The sequence below is a fragment of the Varanus komodoensis genome, unplaced genomic scaffold, assembly GCF_004798865.1.
Source record: "Varanus komodoensis strain SLA01 unplaced genomic scaffold, ASM479886v1 scaffold1, whole genome shotgun sequence".
Taxonomy (NCBI): domain Eukaryota; kingdom Metazoa; phylum Chordata; class Lepidosauria; order Squamata; family Varanidae; genus Varanus; species Varanus komodoensis.
In genome coordinates this window covers 130,987,550-131,012,935 of record NW_025335268.1, presented here as the reverse complement: position 1 = coordinate 131,012,935, position 25,386 = coordinate 130,987,550, and the positions used below count along the sequence as shown (strand labels likewise).

Sequence of the window (25,386 nt, the reverse complement as noted above, 5' to 3'; positions counted from 1 at the left end):
GCTGCTCTAGGTCACAAGACTTTTTACTAAAGTCTTTGTAGAGGAAAATTGATTTTGTTTCAACTTTATTTGGATATGCATGCAGCCTGAGGTATTGCATGGAAATAGCTGCAATAAACAAATGTACAATAAACAAGAAAGGGAACATTAACATTGTTCTTTTAACAGTGCACATTCACTAATTCTCTTAAATTAGTCTGAATGGACATCTGTTTAATAAGTATTATTGCACCCTGTGTATGCACAATTACTTCCTTGAATGCCTGACTATTCAGAGATTTAGACTTCTTTTATAATGGAGACTTGGAAACAAACACACAACATGATTAACATCAATGGAGTTTTGTACTGACAGAGACATTCCGTCTCACCTACAGTAATTACACCACATGACTACCTCTACTTTGGGCTGGAGATATTGTATAAGGCTGAAAAGATTAACTTATGGAAGAAATCAGATAACACATTGAAATGTCAACATTCAATTGGTTCTCCTATTTGAAAGGATACTCAAGGCTAATAGCACAGCACCCAATTGACGACATGTGTTGGGAATAAGAAGGATGGCAGTCTTGGGCAATAGTTCCCAGACACTGCTGGCTGCTTTCCAGACAATTTAGAATTGGAAAGTGAGACATATTTCAGTGAGACTGGGGAAGACCGGCTAGGTCAAAATTCTGAGATGCAACAGGCGGAGGTGTTTTATCTTAAGGCCAGATGCTTCGTCAAACCAGACAGTTCCTGGAAATGACCAAAATGTACAGTCAGTGGGAGGAGACCCTGAGGATGAGGAATTCTTGGATGCAGACCAGCCCCTGCCCTCCACTCTCCAACACAAGTTGAGGTGTCAGCAGTGAATGGAGGCAGAACTGAATGAGCAGCATGGGGAGGAGGCATGCTCGTCTTCTGAGAGCCCCCCCTGAGGGGACGGGGCCCAGGCATGTTCATAAGGAGAGTTCCTGGAAGCAAACACTAGATTGGGTCCAACCAACTGCTCTGTGTATGCTCAGAGATCCATTCTGGGAGCCCGTGTGTGTGATGCAGAAAGACCACTAAGAAGAACCTTGGTTCATGACATGTGGGCAGTATCCAGTGCTACCATAATACTAATGTAGATAATGCTGAACTCTTAAGGCACTTTTAGTGTGACAATAATAGCTGGTGTGATGGGATTCTTAAACTAGTGTGCATCATAATTCTTACACTAGTGTGCACCCATATGTGCCTACCTGGCCTTTGAGATCTATGCAGGGGGCCCTCCTGTGGGAGCCGTTCCTTAAGGAGGTGAGAGGGATGGCTGCTAGGAGGGCCTTTTCTGCAGCTGCGCCTCATATTTGGAACGTTCTCCCCAAGGAGATTCCCCTTGGGCCTTCCTTAATCTTTTCAGCAACTTTTAAACAAAACATTTTAATAATTGCCATAGAAGTTTGTTTTGTATTTTTTACTTTATTTGTTGTTTTTAATGTAGTGGTTATCATTGTGTTTTTTTTATCTTGTGTTGTGAGCTGCCCAGAGGTGCTGTGGCACAATGTGGCATACAAATGTTTTAAATACTTCCCCTCTGCAGCCAGGCACACGCCAGCTATCATACCTGTGTGCGCCAGGTATGAAGGCAGCACATCCTGGCAGGCATTTTCTCGAGGCAGCCTGTGAGCATCTGCTTGAGAGTTCTTTGGATGGTTGCTTGAAAACTATTTGTCACAGTTTTTGTTGTGGGGGGCGGGCAGGGAACAGCCATGCTTCTTGGCAGGACCCAAGTACTGTCAAGGACAAGACAGGAGCAGAGGCATGGGTGGGAGGTGGAACAGGAGACAAGGGCTCCTTGGGGCACCCACCCTGTTGGCAGTATCTCACACTGTCCATGTGCCTCCTGTGCAGGGCAGCCGAGACCAGAGCTTCTGTGCACCAAGGCATAGAAACAGAGTGAGTCAGAAGGGGCCTCCCGGGCCATCTAGTCTGACCTCCGGCACCAGCCGGCTCCGCTCACAACATGCCCACCATGTACATGTCAAACCATGTAGACCAACCAAGAACCACAACAGTACAGTGGAGCAATTGGAGAGGAGTGCCAGGCATGGGCACTTCCAAGGTTGTGCTGCTGGAGGTGGCGTGGTGCAATGCACTGCTGCTGAGATTCTGAAGCTGCAGGTGGGCATTCAAAGGCAGCACATGGAAAAGGTGGGGAAATGAGCACAGAGCAGCCTATCAGTGCACGGCTGGGTACAGGTCAGCAGGTGCTAGGCAGTCTTGAACAGCAGTAAGTGCAGACTGGCAGCTGTGGCCACTCTTTGTGCAGTGCACCTGCTGCAGATGTAGCCACTCTGTGCAGAACTCTATGGAAACCACGAAGAAACATTGTTTCTGGGTTCAGACATGCAAACAAGCCATAGTGAAATGTGGAAACCATACCATTGTTTCTCTCTGTGGCTCCAGGGAGGTCATCCTTATCATGCTTCAAACCATGGTTGCTGGTTTCAGACATAATGACAAGCCATGTCCCCATTTCTACTATGACTTGTTGTTAGTTTGGTCCTAGCCAGTGTTTGGCATAAAACAGGAGTGGCCAGACTTGCTCAACAGTAGAGCCACATACTGTAAATGTCAGATGTTTGAGAGCTGCAAATAGATTCAAAGAGCTGCATGTGGATCGTGAGCCTTGGTTTGGCCACCACTGGCATAGAATCAGGCCACCTAGTTCAATCCCTTATATGATACAAGAAATCACCAATTAGTTAGATTTAAAAAAAGAAATCTAACATTGCCAAAGTTATCGATCTCCTTTATCAGAAAGGAGGATTGAAGTCCAAGCAACTCTATAAAAAAGACTAATTGGAATAGAAGATTACAGATTCTTTTAGGTTAAGCATCTGCTTTTGCTCTTTACCGACTAAGTAGTACAAATCATTCAAGATACATTTAAGCTCTTCATTCCCACATTTCTATTGATCTATTCCAGACAAGGGAACTTTTGCAGCCAAGCCCTTTCAACATAAAACCCTGGGTGCACAGTCAGCCTTTTGCTTGTTCTCCTGGAATTAGCAGAGCTCATCATTTGTTTCTTTTCAGTCAAACTGACAGTGGACAGGATGCCTTGACAGTTACCATTCTAAAGAAAACAAATGCATTTGCTATTGTTATTATTAAGCTTAAAGGGTGATAAAAGTTTTATCAAGAGTTTATTTCACTTCCCAAGTGGACTGGATCTCAATCCTGGTGACTTAACTACATAAGTGCAGATAAGTGAGCTTTACTGAAACCAATACAAGATATTAACAAGCCACAGATGTCACTTTAATAAATTTAAACAGTTCATAGCTATCCTTGGGAAAATCTAATGTTAGTGTTTCATAGGACAGGTGACAGAAAGAAAATGATAGCAAGATGATAACTATACTGAACTATAAATATGCAACTGACTCTTAAGACAGCATCTTTTAATTTTGTATTTAAGTAAAATTAAATTAAAATGATCTTATTAATGTATTTTATATTTTAACATTTGTGAACTACCTAAAGGCCTTTGGCTATTGTGCAGTACCAAAAGGCAGTAAAAATAAAGGACACAGCCCTATTAACCTTGCCCTAAATGTGGATAAGCCTCAGAACAAGGCCCTGCTGTGCCTCACACCCCAACCTGTATCTAACTGACTACTGAAGGAGGCTGAGAGGTCATTAGGAATCAAGTCTTTGGCTGAAGCCTCCCCTCTCCCCATTGCACCCTTCTTTCTCCACTCTGAGGCTCATCTGCAACTGTGGGGTTGCAATGAACATTTGCAAACCATGGGGTTGCAAAAGAACAGCCAGCAGTTCTTTCCAGGCTGATTGGAACTGTGGGGGAGGACTGACTTTTGGATCCCCATCTTCAAGATCACAGGATCTTGGAACTGGGACTTCAAATAATCCTATGCTGCCCCCCTCCAACAATGTTGGCAGGGCATGGGAGTGCACCTTTCGTGTCTTGCAGAAAATTCCATATGTACTTTCTTCCCTAATCTGCAATACTAATATCTTATGCGCTTATTTCAAACCATTATAGTCATTACCTCTTACATATAGTGATTTAACGCATGCAACACAGTACATGTAAAAAATAAAGCATATAGGACCATGATGAATTCTATATTTAATTCTCCTGATATAAAAAACTTTAGGCAGATAGGTGGTAAATTTACATTTACTATCACAGCAAAGATTGAGTGCAGCCTGTAATGACTGGGAAACCAATTTGGATTTGTCAGGTTTGTTAACACAGAGAACAAAAATATAAGACACTACCACAAAGACATTATCACTGCTTTTGATAAAGCCTATTTAACCATAGTAGTGAAGCAATTTCAAAGCTGGTTGCTTTCTGCAAACACCACTATCAATTGGCCATATAGTTCATAGAGAGTATTTTAAGATAACAAGTCAATATAACACATATATTGAGATTTCAGTAGGTCTCTGACACCACCCAACTCCTATGAAGTTTATCTACATGCAGGAACATTAAATTGTCATTTTAATTTCAGTCCTATGAAGTTCAGTTATAGCTACAAAAATTCAAATAGAGGCATCCAGCTTTTTTGCTTCTGAGGACATAAAAATACTTCGCTGCAGTACAAGTTCCCTTTGGCTGTAATCCTTTACATGTTGTAGTTAGCTAGGTGTAACACCTGTTAAACTCAACGGGGCTAACTTTTGAGCTGGACACATACAGGATTCCATTATTACATTCTTCTTTTCTCCACTCACAATATTTCCTCCTAAGAATCCTTTTGTCTATGAGCTATCTTAAGGATTCCAATCAATAAAATGGCTGTATCTATACTGTGATAATTATAAGTGTTGTTAGATTTGCAAAATTAACAATGTATCAAATTAGAACCTCATGTGGATACATATTTTATCGCACTCTGATGACACACAGGGAAATTTAAGTTATTTTATTTTGAATCAGGGTAATATGTGGGTGAAGTACCTGAATAACTGAGGTGTCTGAAAATATAATTCTCACATTTGCCCAGTTATAAAGGTCTATCATCAATGCTTTGCAACGTTATACAAAAGCAAACTTCTATTCAAATAAAAGTCATTTGTGATAAGAGTATATGACATGGCACTTGTAACTTGTGTACAAATAACTAATTCAAATGCAAATTGAAATACACATTACAACTACAAGTGAAAGTCATCTTAATTTAAGATAGGCAGGACTTTAGAGAACAGAATAAATAGTCTTATGGTATGTTCCAAGTAACATTCATGACAAAATAATGAAGCAATTTTGTCTCTCAGTGGTTGGCAATTATATTACATTATAAGATTTATAAGCTATTAATAGTCTCTGAACAGGTCAACAAATGAATGTGACCAAATGCAGAAAACAGAATATAAATTATTGTTAAGATCAGTTGCTGTAGTTAACCAACTGGTTGACATCAGACCCAAGGTTTGACCAATTATGTCTTTGGCCTTGGACACTAAGAATTCCTTCTCTCAGCAAGCAGTTTCATTCAGGGATATCTGCTAGGTTTGAACAATATTTCCACAAAATATGTCTCATCATCTATGAGGCTTGGCAAAAGATCAGGTGTTGAGGATTAAGAAGCAACTGAGCTTGGAGGGGTGAATTTCAGAAGCAAGCTTGGATTTATCATTAAAATATATCTGCTACTTTATTTTTCTAGTATTCAGATGCCATTCATTACATTTTACTGCACAACAGTTCTGAAACATCAGTCTGCTTATGTGAGTTACTCAGAGACAACAGGCACTGTCATCTTAAGTTACTGGTATTTCTACCTTGTCCATACTTTTGGTAGAGACTTGAAACCTGCATGACTAAAACAAGAGTTTGTGCTTCAAGGAATTTTGTGCAATTCAAAGCAACTTAGGCTGAAAGACAACAAACTCTTTCTGGAGATTCTGACTACTGCAGAGATGAAAGGCCAATTAATTGAATGTAGCATGATCAGATGCAGAAATAGAACCACCTGAGTTAGACCTAGAGCCCAAAGACCAGTCTTTTCATAGTCCTGTGTCAACACCTACTCTTCTTATGAGTGCTTTATTGCCATGGACTGCAAGTAATTTGAAGGAGGGTCCTTCAGTGACAAAAGGCTTCCCAAACATTGACAGCTGGCACTCAATAATTGAACTTACAAGAGTAACCAAAAAGAGAGTAAAATTTGTGCTTTTTGACCAGCATTCTGTGATGCATTCACTAGTTGATCAACCAAATGCATAGCTTATCTTCAAAGTGGCTTGCAGCAAATTGTCTGCTGAGACTGTCCGCATGAGAAGTGGTTTTTGAGTTTTATTACAACAGCGCTATAAAATCCATCTGTTTCACAGTGTGTAACTTCACTGAACAAATGTGCTGACTTATCAGAAGTGATGTAACAGGCATCACATTCCATCTGAAACAACTTGATAAAACAATCATAGCCCTTATAATGCTTATGTTTTGATTTTTTTAATACAAGATTTAGTGCTCAATAAAAATTATTTTTTTCAGACCTCTACATCTTTTGTATTTTAAGGAGATAATTAAAAACACAGCATATCTACTCTGGGGATATGTAATTCTCTATTAGCTGACCAATTTTGGTAGCACAGTACATAGAGGTATATTGGCATTTGAGTCAGACATTAGATTAGCTCGCAATTTGCTGGCTACCCCAACAACTGGGGGCAATCTGGAACCTATCCCTGGGAAAGAGCTTGTATAATGAGCAATCCGTTTGCCTGTTGTTTTATCCATGCTGGGTGGCTTAGGTACTCGTTTACAAATCCAAGGATGCCTTAAAGCTTGGCTAGGAGTCATCCGTGCTGAGGGATCCCAGTTAAGACATTCTTTTAAGAACTCTATGAACAAGGGGTCATCACAGCCTTTTAATGCTGTAATCCAGTCCTTGTTGCCTGGAGCACCACGCATTTTACCCCTGCGTGATCTGCTGCCATTAAGAGTCATTTTCCCATCTGCCTGTGTTGTTACAGTGCAATAGCGAGGATGACCTTTTGAGTTGATGAAGTTTTTGGCTCGTTTGGACTGGTCCAGCAGCTTCTGTGGGGGCATTCCAAGGAGTTCCATCATACAAGCTAGCTGGTCACCCTCATCCTCTCCTGGAAAGAGAGGATAACCAGTCAATAGTTCCACAAGAATGCAACCAAAACTCCACATGTCTATGGGCATTCCATAACGGCTTCCCAAAATGACTTCTGGGGCTCTGTAGAAACGAGACTGTATATAAGTATAGACTCTTTGGTGTTCGAAACAGCTGGATCCAAAATCAATAACTTTGATTCCACTCCGCCCTTGCTGCTTTAGGAGAATATTTTCAGGTTTCAGGTCACAATGGATGATTTTGTTTTTATAAAGAGCCTCCAGACATTGCAATAAAGAGTGAGCAAACTTACGTACAAGCTGCACACTGAAACCTTGAAATTTATTTCTTTTGATCAGTTCATACAGATTCATGCTCAAGAGCTCAAAAGTCATACATATGTGATTTCGAAAGGTAAAACTCTCTAGCATGTGAATAACATTCATGCTTCCAGTTTTATCTTGCTTCTTGAGATGTTCCAAGATTCGTATTTCTTCTGCTGCTTGCCGATGAAACCTCTTCTCATTGCGTACCATCTTCAAGGCCAAATGCTGGTGATGTTTGTGGTCATAAACTTTAGCTACTTGGCCAAAACTACCCTTTCCTATTATTTTAAGAACTTCATATCGATAGGCAAGATGGTCATGAGGCACATGAATGTAGCTGCCTTGTTCATCATCATATCCACCATTGTTTGGGCCACCAATGACTCCTTGCCTTTTCTTTGCATTTGGACCCACAAAATAAATTTCAGAGTAGTTAAATATTTCTTGTTGCTCATAGGCTGTTAATTGCGATTTGTATTGTTTCAGTATTTGATCTGGAGACTGACCATTAGTTTTCTGTACTTTTGTTGAGCCACCACTATTTTTGGTAGTAGTTAGGCTGTCAAAGCTTTTATCTTTTGCTGGAGTTGGAAAAGACCTTTCAGAGCCATTTATTCCAGAGGACTGTAGAGTACTGCTCCTTCTGTTGCCAGAGTCTTCAAACAACTGCTCAACTTTGACCTGGCTCCCACTTAAAGGATGATCTTTCATTGTGATTGTGTTACTAGTTACCTGTAAGGGCGAAACAAAGCAAGTCAATTAGCATTCAGTTCTCACTTTAACAACTAAGAAACATCAGGAACTCTTCAGATAGAATAAACACAAACATACTAATCTAATCTTATACTAGCATACATAAGGAGCACCCATGCAGCACCTACTCTTTAACCATAATAATGTCAAGTACTGAAGGTTTAACATAAACCAACTAACAACTGATGCTCCTTTGCTAACTTACAACCATAGCCAGCAGACTAAAAAGAAGTAAAATTAGAACACATTACAAATAAGCATACAAAGGAAATGGACAAGCAGAAGGAGGTTATGAGAGAAACCTTTCCAAAAGGCAATCAGGAAAGTGGCCAGGGCAAGGGGTGAATGCTATTTTGGTTACCAAGGATTCCATGTTACTTTCAAGTTATCTGAATCTGTATATGAGGCATAACTGGGTTTTGCATCTCTCCTAGAATATCACCCTGTCCCAGATTTAAGTCCTGCAAAAGAAACTTTTTGTTATCCTAGGCCAGCAAGAGACTATTTTTCCTCTAATAAGAAGAGTAAATTGCTAAAAAACATCATGAAGAATAATTTCTTTTTTGTTTGATGGAATGATTTCAAATACCATCCCAGGAAGGGTAACACATACCTGTATGGTTCATATTAAATTCTATTGTGCAACAACTGTGAGTAGTGAAGAAACATCTGTTTTCCATTCTAGCCTCTAATCTCAAAATAGAGACGAGCCCTTGAAACTGAAAATAGCAGTGTCTATTTCAGAAAAATATACATGTATCCGCAGATAGCTAATGAGTGATGCAAGTAATGCTATTCAATTTCTTTATAGCAAGTTACTCTGCATCATCCCAACATAACAATAAAATAGCAACTCTTGCAGAATATAACTTGCATACCCCTTTTCACTGAAATGCAAACACAAAATCTATGACATTGGCTCAGAAAACACAGAGCTTTAGGTGATCAAGATGTATCTTCTTCCTGATTACTGCTTAACTACTTTATCTGTCTGGAAAATGGAAACAGTACGATTTAAACATACCTTTCCAGGAAGTCATAGAAAATATGATCCAGAGAATTAGCACTTTAGTACTACATTCTTTGCTGATCTTATGGCTGACCTTTAGAGGAAGAATGATGGACAATTTAAAATTCTGAGTAATGTGGTCCCTCACTGAACATAAATCAAAATGGCACCAATTCTCTATGCATTAGAAAGGAATCTAGGTTTTGGAGAGGAAAAAAGCTCTATATTTGGAAGTGTCTGCTCTCCTGTACCAACTACAGTGTGTAATATTCCAGACAGATTCTTGCTATACTTTTGCACACATTGTTGGGTAGTGGTGATGGAATCTATGGATATGGTGTTCAACTGAACCAGAACTGTTAAGTTTGTCCAGCATTGAAATGTTAGCTGTAGCCAACATTTCAAAGAAAATTTCAAAGTTCACTATGGTATTTAAAAACTGTTCCCTGCTTGAGAGTAACATACAAGAATGAAGTGACATGGAATTGAAAGGAGATATTCTGCTACCTGTTAAATAAGAAAAGTTAGAGCAAACTATCTGGCAACAGACCAAACAAGAAGGACGAAGGGAAACTTTGGAAATGCATACCATGTTAGGCAGCAGGATGCCTCAGACTGAACTATTTCAGTATCCTCCCTTTAGAAAGAACTGAGAAACATTCTTCCACTCAGACCCTTGTCTGTTAGTCCCATGAGTGGTGGAAATTTTGCCTACAAACTATGACACATGAAATATGGCACAAAAAATGTTGATGTGTTTTTATTATTTTTAAAGCAAGCTGCTAAAACATGGACATGAGAGGAAAACGCACACTTAATAGATTTGGAAAGCTACTCATTAATATATGGTGTTTCTGTACCACTCCAGATCCCTATTTAGCTTCACAAACACAACCTTAACCCTGATATTTCTGTATTCAAAATACCAAGTGTAGTGAACAAAATATTTTGATCAAATTAACTTTTACAACATGCACTGCACACAATTCATTTCCTGAAATGCATAATATTAAATGCCTGTTCAAAGTCAATTACCTCCTTTCCCTCTCAGTTCTGAAAGAGTTTATGGTTAAACTTTATACCTTGGAACAATATTTTGTTTTTCAACATCTTTTCCATTTTGACTATCATCCCACAAGGAAATTAACTGAGGTCATGCTGATTTAAAAAAAAATTGCTAGATTTTGTAGAAGACAATGGGTGCATCCTCTACATGTTTAAATAGGAATAAGGCCCTATAACATCCAGAATTTTCCAGGCGACATGCACAAGACTGTCTCCTACATTACTAGTCTTCTGCTTCTACACACAGAAAACACAAACTCCTCACACAAACTTACAGAGAATTCTCAGAGAAGGCATTAGTTCAGGAAAGCTCCACTTCACATTTTCTGCACTGCTTATAATATGGCATTTGCCTATATTTTCTAATATCAAGCAACAATTCCACACACTATGTCAATTTCAGCCCAGTACCCATTATTATCCACTCATTTCCCTTGAGCATGGTGGGTATGGGGAGAAAAGAGAAGAGGAAAACTAATCTTCTCTCCTGAACAAACTACAATTAAAAACCTATAAAACAGAGCATCTGTTTTGTGTTTTCTAACCCAGAACTGTCAAAAAGGCATTGAAGCATGCCAATGGGCCTTGAAGGTCCAATTAAAACATATGTTTTAAGACTGTAATTACTAGCCAGACTAGTCATCTGTTTAACTGCCTGATCTAGTCTATGCAACCACTATTAATAATAATCCAAGAGATCTAGAAAAATTCTTTGAATGTAATATTCCCCAATGCATAAGAATTGTCTCAGTTTGAAAAGAAATAATTCAACAATGATAACTTTTAATAATATCTTTTTAATATTATGTACGGAAGTACACAGGCATTGTTAGTCCAGTTATTCAAAGTATTTGGCAAAAATAATGTCTGAATGTCTGCTATTTCCTCTTTTCCAAAATGTTTACAGACCAGGTTCAAAGGTAAGACATTTTGCCTTAGTCTGCACATCATAACACTAACGTATAGTTTCTGTATAATCAGAATCTGGTCATATTAACAAACTAAGTTTTGCTAACAAAATCCATTGTTTGTTGTTGGGCTGTGAACTCTGGGTTGTCTAACTATGGTTTGTCAGTGTATGAAATTAGAACTGTGTGATTGTTCATGGGCTATTTTGCCAAGGCTACAGAAAGAGGGCCAGAGTGGTTAAAAAAAGAATCCAGTATATAGAGTCCCAGACATTCTAGATACCAGTACCGCAGCACTGCAAAGACATTAGGAATACTGGGAGGGAGTGGAAAAGGAAGCAAACTCATAGACTTAGTATGCAATGACTATCCAAAGTATGGGTTGTTATTGACTTGTTGGTTGCTTTTCACATGCAAACCCTACAGCATGTTTTAACTATTTTTAACCATGAACAATCCAGAGTTCACAACCCAACAACAAACCATGGATTCCCTTCTTGGGTTATTCATGGTTAACATAGCTAAATCATACTGCACAGTTTACATATAACAGCAACCCACAATTCAGTGACAACTGATAATTCAACCCATACTCTGGGCTGTCACTATTCGCAAACCAGACCAAGGATAGAGAAAACAAGCCACAGATTGTTTGATAATCTGCCACGGGTTGATAATAAGTGTGAACCAATTTAGTGCGTTAAGGGTTGGTGGCCTTCCTTTCCTGTAGCAAGTCAATGGGAACAATGGCAACCACAACATAATCTGTAGACCCCAACATATTGTGAAGTACAACTGGTCTAGTAATTCTGGATACTACAATCCCTGCCAAAGTTAAAATACAAACGTATGGAATCCTGCAACATACACTGCAAGTGGACAATGCAGGATTGACCATAACAACCTGTTACTGGCCTATCCTTAATGAAAAGCCTGTCAGGGACTGGTCCTGTCACCCTTACAATCTACAACACTGCAAAGTCTTATGCTTCAGTGATGTGATTCCCCCCTCCCCCAAACAGAGCTCCCTAAACAACCTCCTAGATCAAGTGGTGAGCAACTTGTGATCCTCCAGATGTTTTTGAGCTGCAACTTCCACCCTCTCTCACCATTGGCCATACTAGCTAGGATTAGTGGGAGATACAGGCTAGCAACATTTGCTGTACCACAAACTGCCCACCTCTGACCTAAAAACAGGAGAATCACATTACTGAATGAATGCAACAAGTGTAGGCAATGAGAGTCCAGCAACTGAAAGCCTTCAGATATCCCATTACACCATACACATACAGCATAATACTTCTAGTTGGTTAAAAATTAAGTCACAAGGCTGCCAACTGGAGTCAGTTAAAAAAAGATGTTACCTAGTCCTTGTACAGGTTTTACCACTTGCCTTTCCATTCTTGGAGACAATTCATGGTGTTGTCTTCCTTAAAAGCACGAAATAGTTTAGGAATACTTTAAAAGACCACCCCAATTAAATGATTCTGCCTTTCTCCTGAAATCCATTGAGATCATTTTGCATATCCCACTGCTGGGACAGTGGTTGACAAGAACAAGTCCCCCACCCACACTCCTATGCAGGACATTTCTTTTGCATTAATACCATTAATTAAACAACTCCTCCTAAGAAACTTGCTACAATTCCTCTTCTATGGCCTTCTGCCACCCAGTGAAGACTTTCCTCTTTATCATGCATTTTGCTTCATCTTTTTATCCTCTCTTTCTTGGTCGGTTTAGTGCTTATTAATTCATTTTATAAGATTTTAATGAATTCATTTTGTCTTGCATCATTTTTAAAATATTATGCACCTCTGAAAGCATGAAGGAACAAACATCCTGTAATAAATTGATGATACTAGCTATGTAAGAGGGAAGGACTGGCAATACAACAGAACCACCCAGATAACTCACACCACAGAGCTCCAGGATACAAAACAGGCAAAGCAGGTTTTAGACCTACCAGAGGGATGGCAGAAGCAAGACCACACCTTTTAATTCCTTGCCAGCAGCCATATATCAGAAACCCCAAAAAATAAAAAATTAGAAAGTGGGGGGAGCAGGTAGGACTGAACCCACACAGCACACAAAACAGAACAGCTGAAAACACAGCCTAGCAATAGGCAGGGGATTCTATGTCCTACCACAGCCAGCAGCTCATGGACCCAAATACACAAACCAGGAGAAGAAGGCTGAATGAGAATAAGAGTGAACAACAGCTCAGTTGCAGAGCACACTTCTACATACAGTTTTCTGTTTTCAATCACTGCAAACCCCACATAGAACTGAAAAATCCAAAAGGAGCCACAGCCAATCCACTGTCAGGCAATGCTATATTAGATGGAACAACAACATTATATCATGTTGGTCAAGTGAAAAGTGTATTACAGAGATCTGGGTGGGAGAAGGGGCGGGTGTGTTTCTCTTACTCAACTGTGCCAACCCGGGTACCTGATCCAGCACTAGCCATGCCCTGGGGTGGGGGAGGGAAGGGGGTAGCCCTGGTTCACTGACCTTCAATTTCTCTCGTGGGGCTTCTGGTCCCCTCGAGACCAGGTCTAGAGTGTTTATACCTGGCGTTGGGTGATCGGGACAGATTAGGGATTCTGCTGGTGTACCGTGCACCCTTCTTGCCCATCTCCCTGCCTGAGCTGACAGGGATCATCTCGGACCTGGTATTGAGGACCCCCAGGATGCTGGTTCTGGGGGACTTCAATCTCCACACCGAGGCTGTTCTGAGCGGGGTAGCTCAGGACTTCATGGCTTCCATGACAGCCATGGGACTGTCTCAACATGTCACTGGCCCAACCCATGAAAGAGGTCACACTGTGGGCCTGGTTTTCTTGACAGGGCAGGAATACAGTAATCTGGAAGTGGGGAACTTATGTTTAACTCTTTTGTCATGGTCAGAACATTTCCTCATGAGGTTTAAGCTCGGGACTGACCTTCCCCTCTGTAAGGGGAAGGTCAGCCCTTGGAGCAGTATGAATTCTGATGAATTCCTGAGGGCTCTGGGGGATTTTCCGGTTGATAAAGCTGGTGCTCCTGTCAATGCTCTGGTTGATTTAAGGAATGGGGAAATGACCAAGGCAATCGACACAATCGTTCCTAAGCATCCTCTCCCGCCAGGTAGAGCCCGCTTATCACCATGATATACACCTGAGTTACAGGCAATGAAGCAGACTGGGAGACAATTAGAGCGCAGGTGGAGGAAATCTCGGGATGAATCTGCCCAAACATGCTTACATACTATCAAGCCTATGCTGTGATGGTGAGGGCAGCGAAGAAGAAATTCTCCGCTTCCATTGCCTCCTCACAATGCTGTCCAGCAGAGTTCTTTCAAGTGGTGCATGGCCTGATACATTCTGGCCCAAAAAAAGATCCAGTGGCACCATTGAGAGCCTGCTGTGACATTTTGCCCAGCAGTTTAAGGAGAAAGTTGCTCAAATGTGTCATGAACTGGACTCGACGGTTGATAGGGCTCCATTACAGGAAGCATCCAGAGCCTTCATCATTGCTGGATGAGTTCCAGTTGTTGCAGCCTGATGATGTGGCCAAGGTGCTTGGACTGGTACACCCTACTACCTGCTTGCTCGACCCTTGCCCTTCCTGACTGTTTACCAAAGCCAAACATGGAATTGGTACCTGGATCCAGGAGGTTATTAATGTTTCTCTGAGGGAGGGCCGGGTCCCTGCCCCTTTGAAGGAGGCGGTGATCAGGCCTGTCTTGAAGAAGGCATCCTTGGACCCAGAGGTGGCCGCCAATTATAGATCAGTGGCCAACCTTCCATTCTTGGGCAAGGTGTTGGAGCGGATAGTGGTGGGACAACTCCAGGCACTCTTGGATGAAAGTGATTATCTGGACTCATTTCAGTCCACTTTCAGACCCAGTTACGGTACTGAATCTGCCTTGGTTGCCCTGTATGACGACCTGTGCAGGTAGAGGGACAGGGGGAGTGTGTCCCTGTTGGTTCTCTGGGACCTCTCAGTGGCTTTCAATACCATCAACCATGGTATCCTTCTGGATATGCTGGCCTCTTTGAGAGTAGAAGGCACTGCTTGGCAGTGGTTCTGGTCCTATATGGCTGGCCAATTCCAGAAGGTGATGCTGGGGGACTATGGCTCAGTGGCATAGCAACTCTGCCATGGAATACCACAGGGTTCCATTTAGTTCCCCTTGCTGTTTAACAACTACGTGAAAATGCTGGGAGAGGTCATCAGGAGGTTTGTGCTGAGGAGTCACCAATACACTGATGACACAGAGCCCTATCTCTCTTTTACAACTAATCCAGGTGAGGCAGTGGCTGCCATGAACTGGTGCCTGGTTGAGGTAATAGGCTGGATGGGGGCCAATAAACTGAAACTCAATCCAGGTAAAATGGAGGTCCTTTTGGTAGGTGGTTCACGTTTTCAGGTAAGTGATTTTGGCCCTGTCCTGGATGGGATTGAACTCCCTCTAAAGGACAGGGTGCGCAGCTTGGGAGTGCTCCTTGACCCGGAGCTGTCCCTTGAGGTCCAGCTGGCAGTGGTGGCAAGGAGCACTTTTCTTCAGCTTTGGCTGATCCATCAACTGCATCCTTACCTGGACGAACACTGCCTAGCAACAGTGACACACACTCTGGTAACCTCCCAGTTGGACTACTATAATGTGATCTACATGGGGCTGCCCTTAAAGATGGTCCGGATACTTCAGCTGGTTCAGAACAGAGCTGTCAGGGGCCAGTCGTTATTCTCATATAACCAGTCCTCTATCAGCTTCACTGGCTTCCAATTGAAGCCTGGGCCCAATTTAAGGTGCTGGTATTGACCTGTAAGGCCCTAAACTGCTTGGGACCTGGATACCTAAAGGAACATCATTTTCCCAATATGCCCACCTGCTCCTTAAGATCTGCAGCAGAAGCCCTACTCCAGGAACCCTCCTTGAAGGAGGTTAGGAGAGAACATACTCTGCGTGGTGCCCCACCTATGGAATGTGCTCCTTAGAGAGGTCTGCCTGGTGCCAACATTATATGCTTTTCAGCACCAGTTCAAGACCTTTTAATTCTTCCGTAAGTTTAACATTTAATATTTTAACTATGTTTTATGCTCAGTTGTGGATTATTTTGTATTATTTGGGTTTATATGTATTTATTGGGTTTTGACTTGTTAGCCGTCCAGAGATCTGCAACATATTGGACGAGGTAAAAATACCCAAATAAATAAAATAAAATAGCCTGTGTGGTGTAGTAGTTAAGAGCACAGGACTGGGACTCAGGTGACCTGGATTCTAGTCCCCACTCAGCCATGGAGCCAGCTGGATGACTCCGGGCCAGTCACAGACTCTCAGTCCAGCCTATCTCACAAGGCTGTTGTTGTGGGGTAAGACTGAGAACAGGGGGAAGAGAATTATGTAAGTCACTTGAAGTTTGTTATAAGAAAAAGGTGGGATATAAATCCAACCAATAAATATTGGATGGAACAACATTCTGACTAGTATAAGGCAACTTCATATGTTCTTATAAGCCCTAACCCTGAACAACAACATAGGTCTCACAGGCAAGAGATCTGAGGTTTTAAGCCTTAAATGTGAACTTGCACTGGAAACAGAGAAGCATTCAGAGCTAATCAGAGTGAGGGCTGCATGGACCACTTACTTGCCTCTCACAAGTCACAGCTTGCCGGCTGACCCACCTAAGGTTATCCATTACTCTATCTGTTTGCCCGGACATATTCAGTAACACCTCCTCCCCCCCCCCCCCCCCGCAATTCACGATCTCATTCATCATGACAGCAGTGATCAGACAGCTTTAACTCCACTAAACCTCAACAGGCCAGAGAAGATGCAGATTCTAATCCCTGGTAGTACAAGACATCTCTGCTCTTTGTACTATTTAAAGTCTTGTCCTCAGGTGAGAAAGGAATCACTTCCACCCAAGTTCTATCTGCTCCACACCAGTAACAAACAACCACTGTGACAAAGCAGCTATGTTTAATAACAGCATCAGAGATGAAGTGATGCTTCTAAAAAACACACATGGGTGAAATTGCCAACTTTCTTGCTCTAGCATCACTTGTACAACTTTAATAGCTGCACGACAGACAGCAATATGGTAGCTGCTGTTTGCACCCCTTTCCAATTCTGATACTGGGTATGGCTTCACTGCAATATATGTCTGTTAAGCAGCTTATACAGATATAGCACCTTCAACCTTCATCAACATGAAGGTTGCCAACCCCACAGAGAAAAAAAGAGAATCAGTCTGGTTACCATTGCTGGTCATGTTACAGGCTTCCCTTGATCTGCATGCTGCTGGGACTAAGGGCTATCCTTATCACTATACCTGTCAGGGGACTGCCTATGGGGAGTCAAGGAGCACAGAAGAACATCAGTGATCAGCAGTCAGCAGCTGCAATACATATTTCCTAGATCCAGATGCTCAGTAGATATTTGTAAGGAAGTACTGACACCTAGGTCTACCACCAATGCCCTTCCTTCAGCCCTGCTGGGGAATGAACTGTAGTCACTACTCACTAAGACAATACCCACTAATCCCCTGTAGGGAATTTACTTACTTGATTTATATCCTACTTTTTAAAAAAAATAATGAATTCAAAGTGGCTTACATCATTTTTGTTCTGCTGCTCTGAATCTTATCCCCTCCACTACAACAACCCTGTGAGGTAGGCTGGGCTGAGTATCTGTGACTGGAGAGTATGGAGCCAAGAGTATCCCTGCTTGGCTCCATGACTGAGCAGCGACTAGAACTCAAGATTGCCCGAGTCTCAGTCTTGCACTACACTGGCTGTGGGAGTTGCAGTCAAACTCTGCATGCAACAAACTAGGCTGTGATCTCCATCTTCAAAAGGAAGTGGAACATCTGGTATTCATAACAGAAACACACCTTCCTGACCACCAGACCTCTCCACTTTCTGCATGATGTCTTCATCCCCTGTGCAGATGACATTGCTGCTAGCAGCTAAGTGAGGTAGGAGAGTTGGCCAATAGAGTTGGCCAGTGTGCACGCATGCGCAAGTTGACGGGGAGGCAGAGGAGACCTTTGTAGCAACTGTAAGGCAATGTATTTTCTTCCTCCTTTTCCTTACCCTCATGGAGTATGTTGGCCTTGCAGCCCTAGCTATGCTGGTGGAACAGAACTTCAAGTTGCTTGTGTGAGTTATTGTGAGTTTGAGTAGCTGTAGGGGTTCTGAGATGATGACTGTTAGCAACCTGCTCTTCCTATAGATGTCCTGAAGCAAGGCAGATTTTGTGAAGCATTTTTTCTTCATTAATACAATTATATGGTATTATATATGGTATGCCCTATCATCTCAGTTATGTGATCCCAAATAAATTCTGCTCTTCACAAGCTGCAAATAAGAATGTTAGTATTGTGATTAGAGCAGCAAGTAGAGGGAGGCAGTGTGTTCAGGAGGCATATTTTCTCTCTTTTTTTCAGTATAATTGTTGTCGGTGTCAACAATTGCAGGGACCCAGGAACAGTGTATCAGATACAAGGAGGTATTCCAGCAGGCACTATTCTGATAAGACTGCTGAATGTCTTTCTTTCTTCTCATCCATAGTGTTTGCCTCTAGTTAAAAGGGAAACTCGGAACCTCCTTTCACTCCACTATCAAGATGTTTTGCACACAGAAGTCTACATGTTGTTGCTCAACTTTGGTAATCTTACTGCATTTGGACAGCTGGGATATGACAGATCCTCCCTCAAGTAGAATGATCCAATGCCTTTTGCCAGACTGACCCACATTACAAATTTAACTTCAAGTTCCATTTCCAATCAGATGACTTCAGAGTAACCCGTTACCCTGCTTCTAACACTTCCTCCTGCAAAAGCTGGATCATACAGTTTACTCAGCTCATGGATAGACTAGCTATTAGCAGCCAAGATAACTGATTGACAACACATGTGGTGTGTTGTTCAGGTCAGCTGTAGAGTTTTTGGAATGCTCCCAATACATGCTAGACTTGGAAATAGCTTGCTACATTATATACACTATTTCTGAGTAAATATGCTCAGGGTTGTACTTTAAGTACAATGGACATTGAAGCATTAGATATTAACTGTTGGTTTTGAAGATATGCCATATTAAGATTTTAAAACCACTGCATACACACAAGAAAGTTTATTTCCCCATATAATGCTCATGATGGAAACAGATAATGGGCATTTTAATCTTTTTTGATCCAAATCCTTATTTATAATGATAGAAAGACAAAAAGCATGGCAGTTTACAGATTTCTCATTTTCAGTTGTGCTAATCATGCTAATGCCTTTACATATATCTCATTCTAAAAAGAGGACAGCAAAGAAGGCACTACATTTAGCACCTAATATTTAGCACCTCACAGATTTCTCATCAAGAACAAGCAACTTACAGCCTGACACTATACATGTTTACTCTGAAGCAAATCAAATTGTTTCAATGAGACTTACTCCCATATGTGTGCACAGGATTAGTCTCAGAAGACTATTACAGAGGACTGCAACAAAAACATTTCACAAACTAGAATCTCTCGACATCAAGGTGTCTTCAGCAGGAGGCACATCAGAATTCCTATTTATATGAATATGATTTATTTCAAATACGAAAGCACACACTTGCATTTTGCTTACCCCACCCCCCGCCCCTGAGATCAATGCTGGGCTGTGATTTGACAGACATCAGTTTATAACATGCATTATCTGACCCAATGTATTTGTTTTCAAATCTCTTTGTCACATTCTTTTCCATTTCTTCCCTCTGGCTTTTAGTTACACACTTCTAATAAGTGATCAGAGCATGAAGGAATGACAGTCCATGTACATGTTAGGTTTTACTTTCACTGATCAGACTATTTAGACAAGCTTTGGTTTTACTCAAAATAGAATCCCTTGTTGCTGGAAACTATTTACAGTGCTTCTTGCTGTTAAAGTAGTTGGCACAGCTGGGTATCATTGCTGAGCCTAACCAAGCTATTACAGCTAGTTTAAAAAGTTGTAAGACTCTGATTAAGACATCGATCATTTCTACAAAAATAGTATTCAAGTCACAGAGCACACTACTATTTCCAAAACAAACAACATTCTTGTTTGACTGTGAACACATGAAAAAACTGTTTCTTTTAAATAAAGTTTACCACAGAACCAATACTTACTGGACATAAACTCAAAAATACTTTTTCTTCCCTGCAATTAGGCACTTGCCTAGTTAGTAGTTACAAATAAAAAATGTTTGAGGATACAGGACCAGTTCTAGTGCTCCTGTCTATGCACTGAGGACAAATGTAGCAGTCACAGATATTCAGATAAAGACAGCACAGTACTACAGCTGTAATGCAATTTCTCTCATTTCTGAGCCACAAGAGACAGCAAATGCAACAGCCGATCTTAAACTACATTGTTTGCTTCTTCCCCAGTGGAAGAAGTATTTACTGCTACTGTTTTTACTTCAGTCTAGTATATTCTAAAGTAAATTGACTTCAATAGCCAGAAGACAAGGCAAGATTCAAGTTTACCAGTCACAAAAACCCTACTTTTGTCATATTCATCGTGAAGCAAGCTAGAGAATAAATTAAAACATTACATTGAATGTTTTAGTATGTATGTTGATGTTTGACCTGAGGAAAACCTTAGAAAACTAGGAGTCAATCCTATTAATACACTTTTCATGCATCAACTGAATATTCAAATGAGTAACTTTCTCAAAGAGGAATGGATCGGCAGCTAATGGAATAGCACTTATTATTATATAGACTGTGTGTAATGTATAGTAGATAAGCGATACAGAGAGAACATGGAGGAGAGTAAAAACAAGCAAGGAGAATGTATTTCTAAAGTGGCGGGTCTACTGGCTGCCCATGGGTTCAGCAGGGCAAAAGTCTGTGGGGCTGCTTTGATGAGTTCATTTTCCTGCAGTTGCTAAGGCTGTTATATGGGTATGCCCGTTGAAGTCACGAGGTCATTTCCAATGCCAGGAAAACCTTCCCAGGCTATGATATGATGGTGGAGGGAAGAAGGCACACACTAAGACAAGCAGAATAGCAGGTGGGTGACTACCCCAGAAAACATAGTTGCAAAGATCCATTTGTTAGAACAGGAACGAGTTACTAACAGAGATATGTACTTAGTTTCATCATGGTATTAACTACTGTACTTGACCATGCTGAAAAATTTAGGGAAACTCCAAGCAAAATACAACAGCAACAACAATAATGTGATAATAGTAGTAGTAAAAGCAATAATAGCAACAACAATGCACGGCTTTATTACTGTCTTCCTAAATAATGCAGATGTATTAATATACTGCTTTGAAAATGGGTCTAGTTATAAAACTTATCTGTGTTGTACCATCACTAACACAATATCAAAAGCTTCAAATTACTTACATTAGGTCTTCCCAGTGCAGGAAATACAGAAGGGGTACATTCTTCTTTTGCAGGATCTGAATATCTAATCTGATCTATTCTCATGTAGGAATCATAAAGGCCATCTCCAAACCTGGCTGGAAATAACAAAGATGGTCAATCAAACCTAACACCAATTCATCTAAGTAGTACTTTCACTTTATTTTATTTTTCATTTGCACAGAATAAAAACACAGCAACTATTACCACAACTAATGAGTCACTTGCTAGTTCTTAAGGGTTTACTTGCTAGTTCTTAAATGAGGGTTTACCTCATTTTGGAATTTTTTTTAATATGTTCTCAAACTAACCATCACATGCTGAAATGGTAGTTTTAAAAGCTTTCACCCCAGCAATGTGCTTTAAATTAAAAACTGTGTTTAGCTATATATGAGGTAAGAATTTTTAAAGTTATATTGCATTGTTCTATCAGCATTTATGAATTTACTGACTGAAGCACAGAGAATCATACTCTCAAAAATGGTGATGACTTAACAGTCACTTCATATTAGAACACAAATTCAATAGTTTATCAATACCTTATTTAAATGAAATTCAAGAACTCAATTTTAAGATGTTTTTAATACAAAGGATGGAATCCACTATACATTTATCTGGAAATAAATCCCATTGAACCCAGTAGCACTTGCTTCCAAATAAACATGCAGATGACAAGAATATAAATATTCTCTTAGAGCACAATCCTGCACAAACAGAAAAAGTCCTATGCCTCTCAGCATTTTCCAGCCATTGGAAGCTGTAGGACTTTTTCTGTCTAATCCAGCATAAGATTGTGCCATTAATTCCTCGGATTAAACCATATCAAATTATACCTTTCTCATCTGAACACTATTCACATATTTTGGATTTTAAAAAAAACCAGAAACAAAATAAATGTCACACAGATACAAGAATATGATAGCAACATATACAAAATGGTAGGATAGCCATTATTCTTGAAAGTGCTCTACTTTTAGAAATGTGCACACTAATACTGAAAAACCTATAATATGAAAGGAATAGAAAAGAAGTGGCTCCCCCCCCCCACACACACATGCAGAGAAGCTGGCTCTTTCTAAAACTTGGATTTCAAGCAAAGCCACAAACACATAAAACAGTTACACGAGAATTACTGCTGACTGCAAGGAAGGAATGCTCTGTTCCCAACGTTAGTTGAGAACACAGTAAAATGAAGCCAACCAATTTGCTGAAGGAAAAATGTCAAAAATCTTCCTTATGCAGAATTTGGCAATGACCTGAGAAATCTGGCCTGCTTCAAGTCTCTTAAAGTCAAGTAATAGAGACCATCCCAGACCCACGCGGATTACTCTTCCCCAGCCGTTAAACACGCTGAGACGTAACAAAGCAACTGTTACAAAATTCAAGAGTCAAAGCAACGGGAATCCACGCCGTTTCTTTTGTGAGGTAAAGGCAGCCCCGTCAACCCTTCGGATTCAGGCCAGCTTGTCCGTTGGTTGCGGACGCCGTCGGCTTTGTTGTTTTTTTTTTTCCCCCTTTTCTTTTTTTTAAAGCCTCTCATGTGCTGGGAGTTTCCACTGGTCTCCTGGGCAAACGGTCCTGAACATTTGCTTCGCTTTTCCGTCGCTAGAGTCCATCCTCTCCAGCTAAAATACTCATTCACTCTCACCAGGGCTGCAATCCCGTTGCACGCCTCACTTGGGAAATGTGTCCCACCTCGAGGCTTATCGCTGAACAATCAAATCCGCCCGGGGATCGGGCTTTAACGTCCCGCCGAACCGTGCCTTTTCCTCCCACGTGGCTCCGCGATCTGCCTGCGAGAGACCCGGCGGCCCTTTATGGCAAAACCACAACCTAGGCTCATTTCTGCCCCCTCTTCTCCTTCTGAGGAAGCCTCCCCATAATGCTGGTTCCCATCCGCACCCACAGCCCGATTCGCGTAGCCAGCCGCCTTCCGCCGCAGAGCTCTCCTCCAAATGGCTCAAAACGGTTTAGCGACCTCTCCGAGCCCGCACAATCGGGCGGGCAGGGGGAACGCGGGGAGCAACGGGAGCAGCGCCCCCTCTTTGGCCCTCGCCGCCGCCCGACGACGGATTTCGTGGCAAACGGCAAGCCCAGCAGCGGATGGCTCTGCGGACAGCCACCCTTGTGGGCGATCTGCACAAAATGTGAATGCAGGCGCACGTTACGCTCTTCCTCTGCCATGATACTTTGACCGCAGAAGCCCCTGCCCGGAGTCTTTGTCGGCGCGCAACGGCCCTGTTGCCACCCTGCCGCGGAAACAGAGAAGTGGAAGGCTCCATCGCCGGCAGCGGGAGGACGGGGAAACGAGTCCCAAGGTGAACCCAGAAAGGGCCCCACAAAGCTCCCCCCACCTCCCATCCCCACATGAACTAGGCCGGCCGATTGTTACCTGCGGTGAGGGGACCCTCCGGCTTCCTGCTCAGCAGCATCATGGCGACGACGGTGGCCGGGGGGAAGCCTGTGGGCCGTACGCCCCATCACCCCGCTCAGGCCTGCACGGCGGCGCGATCCCCCACTTCGGCTTCTGCTGGCTGCCTCGCTCGCCTCCAGCTCCTCCGAGGCTGAGGCAGGACGGGCGGGGCCGCGGCAGCGCTCAGGGCGCGGTTGCTAGGGGAACGTGCGCTTGGGCCGCTCTGCGCTTGCGCGGCAGCAGGAAGGGGCAAGGAAAGGGAAGAAAGGGCGAAGCCGGGCGCGCTGGCAGGTTCCTCGAAGGCTTCTGCACGAATCTGCACCCAGATGCATGTGCACGGCGTCGGCGCATCACGGGGCGCGCTCCAGCCTGTACACAGCGGATTCCCGCAGTACCCACGACCTGTGCTGTACCCTTGGGATGCTGAGGAGGGCGAGGCAGGCTTGAGTTTGTGTGTTTCAAGAACATAGCTAAAGGGAGCCTTCGGCTTAGCGGTCGGTTGCCTCTACAGTGCGACGTGGTATACGATAAGCACGCGGGGGCCTTTTAAGACGGCATACGTATTTGGAAGGATTGCAACCTGACTAAAACCAAGCCAGGTTGCAATCCTATGCATGCTCTTACTTTGGAGGAAGTCCCATTGAGCTTCGTGGACTTTCTTGCTAGTAGACAAGCATACGATTGTCTTACCCGTTTTGAGGTACCTGAAAGACTAAACATACGCTTTTGTAGATTGAAGTCCGCTTATCAGATGCATGAAGAGTTGCCATAAGTCGGAACAAAACTTTCCTTGTAGTGCAACAAACTGATACCTATACTAACCTTTTGGAAATCAACTTAAAATTAGCACAGTACTAGTTAAGAGCCACTTTTGTCCATCAGACAGGCTTAATGAAAAAGAGTAAGGCAAGAGGGAGTGAACAAACGGGTTGTAACGGTGGGGAGCAGGGGAATTCCACTGGGCTATTGGCAGTTGTCCCTGCTGGGCTGTGCATCCTTAGGTGGCCAGCCATGTGGTCCCTCCCCTACGTGCTCCATACTCTAAACCTTTGTCTACTGCCTTACCTATAGACAGTAAAAATCTGCTTGAGTTTTTTGTTTGCCAGCTTGTTCCTATTTGCAGAATAATCTAATTTGTTTTCAGCACAGTCTGTGAAATTACAAGAAAGCTATTTGTAACATTTGTGCTCCCTGCAGATCCACATGTTCTCCTCTTGTAAAAATAGGAGGTTAGCTTGGGCTAGTGGCTACTGCCTTAAGGCTAAATTTAGCTGGCATAATCCTTCCTTTCTGCATGGTGCAGGAATGTGGTAGTTCTGTAGAAGTTTGAGCTAAATTAAAATTTATGCCAGAGGATTCAGTACATAATTGTTGTGCTCCCAGAGAGCAAGAACTACAAAATAAAGGGGTTTTTTGTGGGGGGTGGTGGCATTTTTTTCT

The 25,386-nt window shown here is 42.1% G+C and overlaps 1 protein-coding gene across 8 annotated transcripts; it reads right to left on the bottom strand.

The window, feature by feature from the left end:
- Positions 1–2,762: 2,762 nt before the first annotated feature.
- Positions 2,763–24,110, bottom strand: DYRK3 (dual specificity tyrosine phosphorylation regulated kinase 3). Of its 8 annotated transcripts, none has more exons than XM_044446306.1 (3): positions 23,926–24,110; positions 21,516–21,627; positions 2,763–8,149 (listed from the first exon to the last, which is right to left on the bottom strand). In XM_044446306.1, exons 1-3 carry the CDS (start codon positions 24,012–24,014, stop codon positions 6,578–6,580), a joined length of 1,773 nt encoding a protein of 590 aa, XP_044302241.1. In that variant the 5' UTR covers positions 24,015–24,110; the 3' UTR covers positions 2,763–6,577. The 8 variants fall into 8 exon arrangements, with proteins under 8 accessions (XP_044302241.1, XP_044302249.1, XP_044302296.1 ...); XM_044446314.1 differs by having other exon boundaries at positions 21,516–21,631; positions 23,926–24,106; XM_044446361.1 differs by lacking the exon at positions 23,926–24,110 and adding an exon at positions 23,229–23,250 and having other exon boundaries at positions 21,516–21,631.
- Between the last annotated feature and the right edge of the window lie 1,276 nt (positions 24,111–25,386).

Bases quoted from the DNA above. Each gene is read 5' to 3' on its own strand.
- DYRK3 (XM_044446306.1), bottom strand. From the start codon at position 24,014: ATGGGGCGTACGGCCCACAGGCTTCCCCCCGGCCACCGTCGTCGCCAT. The intron at 21,628-23,925 runs GTAACAATCGGC...ATTTCCAGCCAG, and splicing joins GGAGGGTCCCCTCACCGCAG to GTTTGGAGATGGCCTTTATG. The intron at 8,150-21,515 runs GTAAGTAATTTG...TCGCCCTTACAG, and splicing joins CTGCACTGGGAAGACCTAAT to GTAACTAGTAACACAATCAC.